This window comes from Corvus moneduloides, chromosome 1 (assembly GCF_009650955.1).
Source record: "Corvus moneduloides isolate bCorMon1 chromosome 1, bCorMon1.pri, whole genome shotgun sequence".
Lineage (NCBI taxonomy): Eukaryota > Metazoa > Chordata > Aves > Passeriformes > Corvidae > Corvus > Corvus moneduloides.
Window position 1 is genome coordinate 21297059 of NC_045476.1, and position 14777 is coordinate 21311835.

Genomic DNA, 14777 nt, shown 5'->3' on the forward strand with positions numbered 1-14777 from the left:
CAGCTTTTGAATAATATGGATGCTTTTTACCATCCAAACTGAGTTTTTATTTGGAGGAGTCCAACAAAAGCCTGCAAGTTTTGCAAGAGTGAAAGAAAAGTCTCAAACGGTATTATCTTAAACAATGACTGCAAGCATGCGACTTCCCAAGTGTCCATGGGGGAAGAAAAGTCACTTCAGAATTATTTTCAGCTAGGTGATATCCATAAACATCAACCTTTAATTTCTTTTATTTACTGATCACAATCTATGCAAAATGTTAATTTCTTGGCATATATTTAATTCTTTTTAAAAGTCTACACATCACTTCTAATATTTTAAAATAAATTCACAAGCACTCGGAGATAACTTGCTAAAAATAATCACAATTCTCCTAGAAAGGATTTTCTTAAAATAACCAGTTCTCTAGAAACTCTTTCCTTATCACAAATACGAGTCCCTGGCCGTTTTAATTTTATCTTCCAGAAATAATGTGCAAATGCATATTTTTTCCCTTAGATGATTAAGGGCACTTGTTGGAAATTTTCTTGAACATCAAGTTAGTTAATTCTACCCCTATGTAAATACATGAGAAACTTCCGTCTGAAATGGTGTACTGAAAAAAATTTAATTCTAATTATTTTCAGGGGGGAAAATGCAACAAACACTTTTCCTATAAAACAAATCTTTTAAAATCTCAAGCCAACATAAAACAATCACTTGGGGGGTAAAAAAATCCATCATGGTGCTTATATGAAAAACCGGATAAGATTAATCTTCGGTTTTATAGACAGACTTAGGAATAGTTCCTTCCAAAATTCTCTTTGGCTACATTTATTAATCAAAATCCAGTGGGTCGGAGCAGTTTTTCCCAATTTCTTTAACAAGTCCTGCTCTAAAATCCACCCAGAAACAGATGTTACTTTATGTACAATTCCGCTGCGGTAGTTGGGGGGTTTTTTACCTTCCAAGTAACACGTGAGCTACAGCCTCACGGAGCTCCCTCAGTGGATGGCACTTCTAAAGGCTCCTCTCTACTCATGAACCCGATTTCCCGGCGGGTCCCCCGCGCCGCTGCCTGCGAGCACACAGCGTGCGGGGCTCGGGGCTCTCCCTCCTCCCCGCCGGCGGAAAGCGGCGCGAAAAGAGGCGGCCGGGGAACAATGGGGAGCGCCGGGAGCAGGGGGAGCCCCGGCCGTGCTTCCTCCAGCCCCGCCGCCGCTTCCTGCGGGCTCGCGCGCCGCTCCGTTCCCTAGGGCAGCCTGCCCGGAGCCCGCCCCGCTGACGGGAGACCCCCGCTCACCCTTGGAATCCCCCGTGCCCGCGCCGCGCTGCCGAGGGCACCCACGAGTTTACTCTCTCAGCCACTCGCTCGCCCCCGAGCTCTCCCGCCCCCGCATGGCGAGCGGGGCTGCCCGGCTGGCGCGGCGCCAGCCCCGCTCCTGAGCCTATCCCGGGGTCGGGCGGGCGGCCTATGGGAGCCCTGATCCCGCTGCCCCGGGCTCCTGCCCCGCATGCCGCGAGCACTGCCCGCAGGAGAGCAGCAGCACTACAGAGGCGCCGCGGCCCCGCTGCACTGCGCGCTCCCTCCCTTCAGGGGACGGTGCTGCGCACAAAGGGCGGCTCAGCATTGTTCTCCTCCCTGACCCCCAAATCCCCTCTTCCCCGCCGGGAGAGGCGAACGGGAAGGGCCGGGACGAAGGGCGAAGACGGGGAGAGGCCAACTGCCCGCAGCGCCGGCCGCTTCCCACCGTATCCCGCCTGCCATCTTCGCCTTTCCCCACGCTCGCCTTCGTGCTGTGCCTGCCGTCGAAGTCCGCCTGTCCCCTATCCCTCGTTCCCGACTCGCAATGTAATGGGTCTTCCACATATCACCTCGCCTAAAAATCCCACTGAGGGTGCAAAGGAACCTCTGCCCACATTCCAGCCACCCAAGCATCCTTCTCGAGATTGTACACGGGATCACTCGCTTCACATACCCACAGGGAGAACTGTACCAATGCAAGGTATTTGAGGATTTTGTCCTCAAATTCACAAAAGCATTCTTCTTTTTAACCTTGATGGGCCTGGTTAGGTGACCAGGAGATATTTGCGCTACAGTCCTTTGCCACCTGCAGCCCAGTGCATTCCTGTCCCCACGCTCAGAACACCATGGAGCAGACACCAAGACACCGGGATCCAGCAGAAAACTCAAAGCATGTGAGGAAGAGAGTGGGAGCTACAACATGACATTTAGGAAAAACCACGGCTCGATTTAAATAATTGCATAATATTAGGATTTAACTTATAAATGTTTACATTTGTGTGATTTGATTAATGTCACGTTTGATTTCCTTAAAGCCACTGACAAGGTACTTTAAAACACGAGATTAACGTCTACCAGCGATGAAATTCAACAGGCAAATCCTCTTCCCAGCGCCCCGGCTCCCCCAACACGCGGGCAGGCAGGGACCTCAGACCCCCCTTTCTGCCCCACCGCCCCCTGCAGCCCTCGGCCAAGGGGGCTCCCCCCACATCCCGTGGTCACTGATCCCCCTCCCCCGCAGGTGACAGGATTCTGGCCGATCCCTCCCCCGGCACCCGCCGCTCTGCGCGGGGCTCCGCCGGCGCTCTCGTTCAAACGCGGCCGAGCCCGCCTCTGCCCCGCCCCCGCCCGGCCGTTACCGCCGCCGCCACAGGGACACCCCAATCCCGCCCCGGCGCTTCCCGAGGGAGGCGCCGCCGCTCCCGGGTTTTCCCGGAATGCCGGGGGGAATGGAGCGGGGGGAGGGGAAGCAGCAGCAGGAGGCTCGAGCGAGGCACGAGCGCGGCCGGCGCGGGGGATTGTGGGTAGGAAGGTGGTCGGGGCAGCAAAGGAAGCGGCGGGCGGGGATGGGGGGGTGAAAGGTCAGCGGCCGAGAGCCCCCGCGCCAATGGCGGGCGGGCCTGGCCGGGCCCGCACGGCGAGTCGAGGTCGTGCCGCTCTCCGCGGCTGTAAACACTGAGTGTATCTGCCCGCGTGTGTCCGTGTGTCTGTCCGTGCGTGTCTGTGTGTCTCGGGCCGCCGCCGCCGCCCCCGCCCCTTGTAACGGTCCGCGCGAGGCCCCGCGCGCGCGGTGTTTGTTCGCCCCCCAGCCCCTCCCCCACCGCTCTTCCACGCGATTTATGGGATTTGCAAATAATTCCAGGGGTTTTTTTCTCCCTCCGCACCCCCTCCTACCCCGGCTCCTAACCTCCGCTTCCTCTCCCGCCGTCTCGGCGGTCACCGGGGAGCTCCGTCCTCACCGGCAGCCCGGGGCCGGGCAGATTCCGCACACAAAGGTCCCGGCCCCGATCGCTCTCCCGCCGGCCGCGGCTCGCGGGGACTCTCCGGTGAGTCCAGAGCCATGAAATCTGCCGCTCCTGCTCGTGGCGGGCTCCGGCGATGAACGGGGGGTGACTTGAACCGCCCCGCAACTTTCTCCCCGTGCCACGCACCCCCGACCCGCCGCCAAAGGTAAAGCTGGAGTGAGCCCCCTCGCCAGCCCCTCGCAGTGAGGCTCAAACGGAGGAGGAAAATGTGAAATATTCACACGGAGAAGTGGTCCCCTTTGTTCTTTCATTGTTTCTACCCGAACTGGCGGATACAAGGGATAAACACTTACCTTCTCTCCTTTTTGCTCCAAAACACACACGTTCCCATCGGCTTTAAAATGCACGGTCCACTTTGGAAGCGACTACAAATGTCGGGAGAGTTTGTATTCCATTCTTTTACACTCTGCTCTTTTTAGCGTAAGATTAGGTTGCCGAGCACGTTGTTACAAGCCCCCCGCCTTAGTGAATGGTCACGTTTAGGACCCTCCAAGTCCATCCTAATTCTGCCAGTAGAATTGAGGGTATTGGAGGTCTAAACTTTCAAAAGGAAAAGGGCCTGCGTCTATCGAGCAGACCTGAAAATGCGCTCGGTTCCTCACTCACTTCCACAAAATGGATATAAACATCTCACCCCAGACAACTCAATGAAATATACATTTTAAAGCTTGAATGTAGAAAAGCTGTTCCGTCTGCTGAGATAAGCTAAAAGCAAATTGGCCTGAAGAAAATCTACCTCAGTGTATTCCACAGCAGGAATAGTCTCTGTAGTTTAAAACAAGTAAATAAGAGCATCATATAGAAATGCTAAGCATAAAGTTATAAAGAAAACAACCTCTGACAGGAATGTGCTACCCCGGTGGAATGGGGAGAATCACAGTTTTTTAAAGCGTCCTTTTTTTCGCAAAAATTACTGCTTTTCATTTTTCTCCCCTTGCAACCAAGGCAGGGGGAGAAGAACCCATTTTCTGCTTTCTTTGTAGTCCAGTCGGCATTTCGCACCCAGAAACACAGGCAGTTCCCCCCCAAACCTTGCTTTAATCTGATTATGATGAGATTTGCTGATACAATGAATATTTGAAATGATCCTTGTGTCTTAGTGAGTGTGAAGCATTTCCAGGCTCCCGTTTCCAAGGCTCCCCGCTGCAGAGGGAAGAGGAGCAGTGGGGAGACCCCGCTCCCCGAGGCCCTCGCGGGGTAGCAGCCGGGGGTGGGGGGGACAGCCCCCTCCTCCTGTGCCCAAGGGCGCTGGATTAATTTAGCTCAACTCCCTCGGCCGGTGGTTTGAGCAGGATCTTTAAGTGCCTTTTCCCCCTGCATCATCACGCCTTTGCCAATTGAAAAATAAACAAATAATAGCAAAATAAATTAAAAAAAAAAAGAAAGAGAGGGAGGATGCAGGCGACCCAAAGTAATTGTGGGACCGGGAGTGCATGTTGTCTCACACCCCCTCTCCTCCTCCTCCTCCCCCTCCTCCCGATGTGGCCTTAATGGCAAACTGGAAGGCCGGTTTATTTCATAGGGCCATATTACAACCAACAAGGTAAATAGGGAGTCGTGGGGGAGAGGGAGGGAGGGGGGAGGAAGCAAGAGGGGCTTTTCTTTGATAGCATTTAATTGGAATTGAAACATTCTGGGGCTGTAAACATTCTTTATTTATTCAGCACACATAAGCGGGCATTGTTTTATCACCATCATAATTACGGTGTCCTTTAAACTGACTGATAGCAAAGGAGATAAGGGAATGCGCCTGTAGCTCCAGATCAAATCGCTAGCTCTCCCCTCTCCCCGGGTCACCAGGATCCACACGGTCCTTGGAGATGAGGAGCACCAGAAGATTGTGGCCTGGCTATCCCTTACGTCATGAAAGTGATTTGTACCACATTGCTAATTTGGTGCAATTCATAACCTCCTGATCTCCTTCGTTTGCAACTGCTTTTCAGTTTGCAGGGTATGTTTTTTAAGATCTAGTTTCCCACCATAGAAATTAAGAGTGATCACCTATGTGCAGGAGAGGATCTTATTTCCCAGTGTTTGTTGCTTTACCTTTGTCTAATTAAAAATGCAAACTTTTAGGATCCTTTCAGAACAAAGCCTCACCAAATCCCCTTTACGTCCAAGGATTTGCAAATTTATAAAGGCTGCATTGAATTCAGCATGGGTCAAGGGGCAAAAAAAGGGTAGAAGGTCACTGCATTTTGATTATGGGTCAGTAAACAACATGGCATGTAGTATGTGTCCAGAAACTCCTGCTAAAAAGTATTTTAAAACTACCATGAGTATTAAACTCAAGAAATAGTCTTAGCCCGTAGTGATTATAAATTGCACAAAATTCTAGTCTGCAAGAAACACTTCAGCCCCCATGGAAAAAAACCAAAAAACCAAAAAACCACAAACTTAAAAAGCAGCATTGCATCTCTGTTTATAAAAAGAAAAAAAAGAAAGAAAGAAAAAAATAGAAGAAGAAAGGAGAAAAAAAAAAAAAGGGGGGGGGGAAGAAAAAAAATGGAAAAAAGAAAAAATCAACCCCAAAACTTCTAGGCATAAGAGTGTTAGCCAGATTACGATTTTTTTTTCCCCAGGCTGATGGCTGGTATTTCTTTGTCCCACACATTTAGGAGATTTAGTTATACATTCTGATATATTGTCTGACTAGAATTTATGGCAAATTTTAGTTACTACAGTCACATTTGGCTGACTTTAAAATAGCAGAAGGATCCTATTATACTGTTCTTTGACCCTATTTTATTTACGTTACTGGACTCTTTGTGATAGCCTCTAGCTGCTTTCTATCTGTGTCCTCCTTGAGCAAAATATGCCCAGCAGTAACTAGAAGCAGGGTGTAGTGTTAGAAATCAAGTTCTTACATGAAATATGTATTTCTGCCCAGCGTCATGAAAGCAAAATGTTTATTTAATACTTGTCAATACCTGAAGACATAGTCCAGCATTAACAAATAATAATAAATAATAATAATATTCTAATAATGTGGCAATCCTAGTGTGAAAATGCACATGACCCTTAGGTTTTCCTGAAGATTTTCAGAATTCTCCCCATTAGTACAACCGGTGGTGGACATTGCTATTGCATTTCCCAATGAAACGTTTAAAAGACTGTAAATGGTGTGTGCATTACTACATTGCAGAAGGAAGAGGTCAGGCTAAATTGCACTGGTATTTAAACATAATCATACCATGAAAATAAATCAAAACATCACGTAAAAGGTGTATTTTAAATGTTACACACGTTTTCTATCTGGAATGACATGGCTAAGCACTTCCCTGTGAGCATATATATTTTAACACAAGTTTACAAAAGTAAAAGTATGTGATTTTCAACAAATGGGAATAGGTCTACAGCAAAGTATTATGAGTATTATTTTGCTCTTTCTTTTCTAATGAGCTTTATCCTTCGGCCAGACAGTTTTAAGACTGAAATACTACTGGCTATAGAGTGTAGATTGCAGATTGCACGCTACTCAACGTGAAAAGGAGCACATTTGATTGATCGCCTCTGTGTGTGTGTGCCCATACACACAACTCTCTGTAGTTGCATGTGTATGTATTTGGCAAAACCGGTCATCTCTGGGTGTCCTTATCTTAAGAAATGTGAGACAAACATCCATTCCTTTAATCATGTTCATCTTTGATCACCAACAAGGGTGACACAGTCCACAAAATTAACAAAGAAACTCCCTTGCTTTTGAGAGATACCTACATGTACATCTGGGTCTGCACACACATGCACATGGACACACGAACACATAGGCATACATCCCAGTAAGTAAATTATGGCATAACTTTTCATGTAATTGACACCAGACACCTTTAATTTTTCATTTTCATTCTTTTGACCAGCTTTCACATTAACAATCTAAGCCATAAATGTTGGTGGCTATTGATCGCAATCCCCTGTGTGCGTGCAAATCCATTTTCAAGTCCCCTGCCTTTAATGTGCATGTGCGTGTGCAAGGGGCCTCTGACGGCTGTTTATCAGGATCTCCCCCAGCCTGCTTGAAGACGACCCCGGATACACAACGTGTGCCGATGGCCAAGGGAAAGCGCACACACGCACACACACACACGCACACAAAAAGAACCAAACCAAACCAAATGATGGAGAAGTAAAGAAACAAAGCTCTCTGTGTGAGATGCGGAGAAAGATATGCAACCGAAAGTGTGTGTAAGTATACGGTGGGGATGTGTAGGTTGGGCGCCTGACATTTCCCAAGACTTCTCGTGGTTTTCTCCCAGCCGACATCTGGCGCTGCCTCGACCCCGGTGCTCATGGCCGCACCTTTCAGGAGCCCGAGGTTTGCCGAAGAGCCGTCACTACTCTTAAAGGTTTGGTAGCGCTGGAATTAAAAAAAAAAAAAAAAAAAAAAGGGGGGGGGGGAAAAAAAGAAAGGACATTTTAAAAATAGTTGCCGAATCCCACTGCCAGGCTAGCAGCGGCAGGGCGCGGGTCTGGGTGCCCGTGGCTCCCTGCGTGCAAACGCACGCGTGGATTTACACGGGAATCCGACCCGGCTGAACTACCTGACAAATAAAGGACTTTTCAGCCCATCGGGCTTTTGGGTAACGTCTTCTGAGCAGCTTTCTCGGAGTTTACTGTTCCTTTACTGTTGACTCCATAGCCTTAACCTTAAAGCAGGGGGAGGAGAGCAGTAGGGAGGGGGTGGGGGTGTTCGCAGCATATAAGTACATCAGGAGGAATTTTTAAACGACCTTATTGTCTCTAGCTCTAGAAAGACCACGATGATTTCTTTCTAGCGCCAGCAGCTGTTTTCTCTCGAAACTTTGCTTTTTTTGCCTCTCACACGAGCGAGCAGGAGAAAGGCAAGGCTGGGGGATCCAGATGCGAGGAGAGGGAAGGAGAACTCGGCGGATGGTCTGAGCTGTGCCGAGGCATTGTTCACTGCTGCCTCTCGGTTACGTTTAAAGGCTGAAATATCACGAGATCCACTCAATGATCCTTTTCTAATTCGAGGGACAAAATGTAATTTGCTGTAGCTCTGCTTTCTCGGATGGGAATACTATCCCCAGGTTTCAGAGGGAAGAACTAGGCATCGCGGTTCGCACACACACGGATCACATGGATTAAGTTGAACAGCGGCGATTACATCTGCGCTGAGAGCAACAGTAGTCCAGGGCTGACTTTTCAAATCTCAGCCCTCCGAGTTAGAGGCTCCCTTGAATAGACTTCCTCCATTCCCGGATGCACTTCTCCAAATTCCCACTTCTCTCTCGAATTCCTGTGAAATTGGGGGCTTGCCTGCATTTCGCCTTGGCATGCAAAACGGCGTTTTCACAGAGTGATTATGCGCTTTCTTTTAGCTATACCTGACGGGGTAACACGAACTCTACGCACCATATTGCCAACACGCGGAGTGGATATTGACGTTTGGGATTTAAGATTTTTATTTTTTTTTTCCTCCGTCGATTTTTTTGCCAAGTCACAGCAGTATGAGATGTCTCATTAATCTCGCGGATGTGTCTAATTCTGGATGTGCAGTGATACATAAAAGTGCTGGTGTTTATATCCAGCGGAACACTGGATGCACGGCAGAGATTGGTGATTTTTTTTTCGCAGCGCCTAACGTGCAAACCGCAAGCATCACTTTAACGTGACAAGGGAGAGGCATGCAGCTATCGCAACATTTGCGAAATCCTCGTTCTTGACACTCGAATAATTTAACGTTCCTAAGAAGAGGTTAAACCTTCATGCTGCTTCTTCAAATTGATTTTAAGGGGCTGCTATAAATGGAGCATCAAAAAGCTTCGTCAGGGCTACTCCGAGCGGAACATGCAAACTGCGAGCAAGAAGCATCCTAGCCCGATGCAATATCGTACATTGTGTGTTCCAGCACTTTTTTGTTATTACGTAAAGGCTCTTGGAAGCACCTTGGATATTTTACATTCTCCTTTCTCTGCTGGAAGCAATCAGCACGCAGGAATCCTGACGTGGGCTCTGGGACTATAGGACATTCCAGCTCGTGATCCAGCACGGTTAATCGTGAAAAGTGTATACATTTCTGGCTTATCTATGCTTTGTTATGGGTCTGACGTGAGCTCACGTCCTCCTCCCCCCTCCTGCAATATTACAGGCAGAATTTCAGTTAAAAGTGTTATAGTATCACGGTGCAGGAGCCCGTGATATTCCGGCAGCAAAAAAACCTTAGTCCCCGGCTATAAAAAGCTAATTAAGCAGAAGAGGAAAATCAAGAGAAACTCGAAAATGTAAGTACTCCCTCTCGTTAACAACCGAACATTTAACTTTGGAGCCTCAGAAGGGGAAATACCAGGCTGTTCTGCACGTTTTCGCTAAGCTTCATTTTCCACACAATGCAGAATAAAACGCTAGTTTAAAGCGGCTACGTTACCGAAGGATTTTCCATCGCTACGATCAGACTTATGTCCTTTAAATTCATGGCATGCACAAAAGAGCAACGTTTGTCCAAAACAGGCTGAAAATACACGGAACGATAGGGGAGAAAAGCATACAAATCCTTCCTCCGAAGCTAGCGACGAGGAAGTCTGAGAGGGCTGAGTGTGTTTGAGCTCGGATTGTTTAATAGAAAGATTTATATACTAACTGTATTATTTACTTTGGGAGGGGAGGTGGCAGTATAAGGGTATGCTAATTAGTGGGAGATTTTTTGGGGGAAGGGGTGGAATATCAATTTTTATTGCATCACCTGTCAGGAGTGTCCAATCAGCGTTGGCTTTAGGGGAATTAATTGATGAAGGTGTCTCCGGACGAGCTCACTTCACTCTGTCATTTTATTTGTAGCTAAAGCAGCGGCGGGAATAGCAGCTGCATTTCTTTTCTCTTCCTCCCTTCACATTCCATTATCATAGTTTCCAATGGAAAAGCAGGGAATGAAAGGGAACAGGTACTGATCTTCAGCAGCAACTTAGACAAACACTTTGGCAAACCTGATTTTTAAGATTATATATTGATTGTAGCCTCGCGGTATTTTTTAATTTATTTTTTAACATTTTGTCTAAAGTTTGGCACTTCATTCACCAGGAATAACAGCCTTTGTTATATTTTATTAGCAGGATGCCTTGAGACAAATACAGCATCTGGCTGAGGATTGTGTGTGTGTGGCTTTTTCTTTTTTTTTTTTTTTCTTTTTTTTTTTTTTTTCATCTCTCTCTCTCTCTGCAAATGCTGGGAATAATTTAATTCACGAAATGGGAGACCTGAAGTCGGGTTTTGAAGAGGTGGATGGCGTGAGGCTCGGCTACCTCATCATTAAAGGAAAGCAAATGTTTGCACTCTCCCAGGTTTTTACAGACCTGCTCAAAAACATCCCGCGAACTACCGTGCACAAGCGAATGGATCATTTAAAAGTAAAAAAACATCACTGCGACTTGGAGGAGTTGAGGAAGCTCAAAGCCATCAACTCCATCGCTTTCCACGCCGCCAAATGCACCCTGATCTCCAGAGAGGACGTGGAAGCCCTATACACATCCTGCAAAACCGAACGGGTTCTTAAAACGAAACGGAGGAAACTAAGCCGGGCGCTGTCCGCCACCGATCTCCGGCCGGAGCTCGCTCCCGCCGACCCCTTCTCCGGCTTCTGGAAGGAGAACAAACTTTGGTTGGGTCTGAGCGACTCTCCTCGGCCGCTGCTGCCCGTCCGGAGGAAAGCTCTGCGCCCGGGGGACACAGCCTTGCTACCGGCTGCTCATCTACCTCACATTTTTAGTAAATACACTGGCCACAGCTACCCAGAAATCGCTCGGGCGCCTTGCAAATCCCCCGTAAACTATGAAACGGCGCCGGCGGTGGGCGGCTGCGTGCCCCTGCGCTCCCGCCGCCCTCTCGCCGCCGCGGCGCGGCCCCGGCTCCCGGCCGCCGGTCCCCCGCCCCTGCCCGCCCGCTGCCGCCGCCGCCGCCACGGGGCGGCCGCCGCCGCCGGCACGCTGGGCCCCCCCGGCGGCGCCCGCCGGCCCCTGGCCCTGCCCCGGCCCTGCCGGCCCCGCGGCGTCCCGCGGCTGCCGCTGCCTCTGCCCCGCGGCTTCGGGCCGCCCGCCTTTCCCGAGAGCGGCAGCAGCGACTCGGAGTCCAGCTGCTGCTCGGGCCGCGCCGCCCACGACTCGGACTGCGGCTCCAGCCTCTCCAGCTCCAGCGAGGGCAGCTCGGAGGAGGAGGACGAGGAGGAGGAGGACGAGGAGGGCAGCGGCGCCTCGGACTCCAGCGAGGGCAGCTCGGAGGAGGAGGAGGAAGAGGAGGAGGAGGAGGAGGAAGAGGAGGAGGAGGAGGACAGCACCTCGGACTCCGACTCCAGCTCGGTCTCCAGCCAGGTTTCGGTGCAGAGCATCCGCTTCAGGCGCACCAGCTTCTGCAGCCCGCCCGGCGTGGTCCACGCCAACTTCTTGTACCATCTGGCGGCCGCCGCCGCCTCCCGGCCCCCGGCCCCGGCGGAGCCCGGTGGGCTGCCCGCCCTCCGCGGCGCTCCCGGCGGAGTCAAGCCGGAGCTGCCGGAGGAGTGGGGCCGCCCCGGCTGGGCTCCCACCGCCCCGGCGCTGCGCTGCTCCGGCGGCCTGGGGAGCTGCTTCGCAGAGATAAGAGATGATAGGGTATCCGAACTCACATTCCCACACTCTGAATTTTCCAATAATGCCAAGAGTACTGACCTAACAATTAACTGTGTTGCAAAGGGGGCCTCTTCACCTAGCCCAAAGACAAACAATGCATTTCCACAACAAAGAATACTCAGAGAGGCAAGGAAATGCCTTCAAGCAACTACTACACACCGTGCAGATAACAATACAATAGCTGCTAGGTTCTTAAATAATGATTCTTCATCAGCGGCAGCAAATTCAGAGAAAGATTCCAAAATCCCTCATTGTATTGAATTTGCCACGGATTTGCCCTCTTTACAAACTGATCCTGCGGAGGATGCTGCTTCTCCAGGGGCAGCAGCAGCAGCTGAGCTCCAGTGCACTGATACAGGCAATAAGGCATTGCCATTCCTGCACAGCATTAAAATCAAAATAGAGGACAGCAGTGCGAGCGACGAGTATGAGCCTGATCTTACAACACATAAGCTAAAGTGTGAGTGCAATGATACTAAGGATGAGTTTTACGGTGCGACTGAGAGTAATAACCAGGACGCTTTATTAACAGCCAAGGAAGATTCTGCATGCACTGAGAAAGAAACCACTTCCTTAAACCCACTGACTCAGAGTCAGGTCCTCTCATGCACTTTAGGTACTCCAAAACCTGAGGATGGGGAGTATAAATTTGGAGCAAGGGTGAGAAAAAATTACAGGACACTGGTTTTGGGAAAGCGACCTGTACTGCAGACTCCTCCAGTCAAACCAAATTTGAAATCAGCTCGAAGCCCACGTCCTACAGGTAAAATCGAGACACATGAAGGAACACTGGATGATTTTACAGTTAACAATAGACGCAAAAGGGTAGCCAGCAATGTAGCATCAGCAGTGAAAAGGCCATTTAATTTCATTGCAAATTTTCCCTGTCCACCATCACTAACTATTGGCAATGATGGGGATTTGTTGCCAGCTTATTCCTTAAACACCACTAAGGATTCCCAACCACCTCACAAGGCCCATCCTGTATGGAAATGGCAGCTGGGCGGTTCTGCAATACCTCTTCCACCTAGCCACAAATTCAGGAAATTTAATTAATAAAGTAGTTTGGAAAATATTTTCTTGAACCACCTTTAACTTTCTTACCGTTTTTGGTTTTTTTAAAACTCTGCAGCATGGTTTGTACAAACCCATTAATGCTATACACACTTTTGGAATCCTGTTTTATCACATTGTGAAGACAGAAACCGGATTACTATTTTATTTATCATTACAACAGTGGGGTTTTCTTATTTTGGGGTTTTGGTGGGTTTTTGTTTTTTTTTTTTGGTTGTTGTTGGTTTGGGTTTTTTTTTTTTTTTTCCTCTGTTGCATTGGTTTTGTTTTTATTTTTGTTTTTTTATTATGTTACATTCCACAGAGTACTTCAGGCTAAAGACTCAAGTTAAACTCAGTTATTATGGTAGAGCTGGAACACTTTACTGTTTAAATGCTAATAATGCACCAGTACCTCAATTCAACTGCTGCAAATAAATGTCAAAAGGTTGAATAATAAATATTAGAATGAGCCATTAAATTTATGCACTAGATTTTGAAAATGGAAGTCTAACTGTTAATTCAGTTAAAGTTTGTTAAGTTACATGGTTGCACAGTAAGGGTTCACTATAATTCAATGTGGCAGCAGTCTACTTTTTGGGAGCTTTGTTTTCGGGTGCAGGGGTGTCTTTTTCAAAGAGCAGTTGCACTTACTCCTTTTTCTCCGGTTTGGAAAAGACTGGGGTCCGCCTGTGACCCCAGCGCTGGGAAAAGCTGCCTCATTTGAAACCAGTAAATAAATGTGGAATTCTATTTTTGGTAAAAGGGTGTCTTTTTACTTGTACAGCCACTCTTTGCAATTGGGAAGCCTTTTTGTTTCACCCAGAGGTCTTAAATAAGGTTACTGTTATCCACTAATGTCATACTTAAGTTGTGGTCTGAACATGGCCCTTACAAACTTGCAAAGCAACTGAAATATTTGCCTGGCCAGCAGTACAATTTATGGTCCAGCCCCTCACGCTGGCTGGAGGAAATAGCAAAGCAGTAAATACAACACAGAAAGTGAAATGAGAGGCCGTAAGTGGAAAGATTACACAAAATGAGAAGACCATGTTATTCATAGCTTTTTGGCAACAAAACTCAGGCGTTTCAACCATGTTACACTTCCCAGTTCTACCCTCATCTCTTGAAATTTGCTGTTGTGGGTTTTTTTGCCATGCCATCCTCTCTATGTAGCAGAAACATTTCTACTGCACGTGACAATCAGAGGCAATTATCTATATTTGCACTTAATATCAAAATAGTCGAACAGGCAGACTTCTAGAGTCTAGCCCTTGGTACGACATGCTGGTATAATATATTGTGATGATGGAAGCAGTAAATCAAAATTATGAAAATTTGCACTGTTGAAAAGCATGCTTTAGCTTTATTTTCAATTAAAAACACTGTTTAAAAACATCCTGATTCCAAACACTTTGAATTATTGCAGTTATCCGTGGTTTCCTCTCCGTTTGTAAGTTCACTGTTTTTACTTGGAGGAAATACGCTTCAAGAGGTTAACTGTTTCACTCCCTCCCTCCCTCCCCCCCCCCAGCCTCTGCAAAAGAAAGGGAAGGAGAAAAAAAAAAAAAAAAAGAGAAAGGCTGGAGGCCGAGGTGGAGGCAGAGCTGAGAACGGGGGAAGGTATCTCTTGCGGGGGGAGGACGGATACAGCAACTCTGAAAACAGCCTGAAAAGTTTGCATCTTGAGAAAGGCAATAATAATTGAGTTGCTGAATCAGCAGAGTTTAGGATGAATAATTGCTGGTTTCTTTCTTTGGATTAGCGTTTTATTTATACTAGATCATTCACAAATTAAATTTTAAG

At 48.1% G+C, this 14777-nt stretch overlaps 1 protein-coding gene across 1 annotated transcript; it reads left to right on the forward strand.

Moving 5' to 3' along the window:
- The first annotated feature begins 8026 nt into the window (after positions 1-8026).
- On the forward strand, positions 8027-13209 carry SKIDA1 (SKI/DACH domain containing 1). The gene has a single exon (XM_032101519.1). It carries the CDS (start codon positions 10509-10511, stop codon positions 12972-12974), a length of 2466 nt encoding a protein of 821 aa, XP_031957410.1. The 5' UTR covers positions 8027-10508; the 3' UTR covers positions 12975-13209.
- Positions 13210-14777: the final 1568 nt, after the last annotated feature.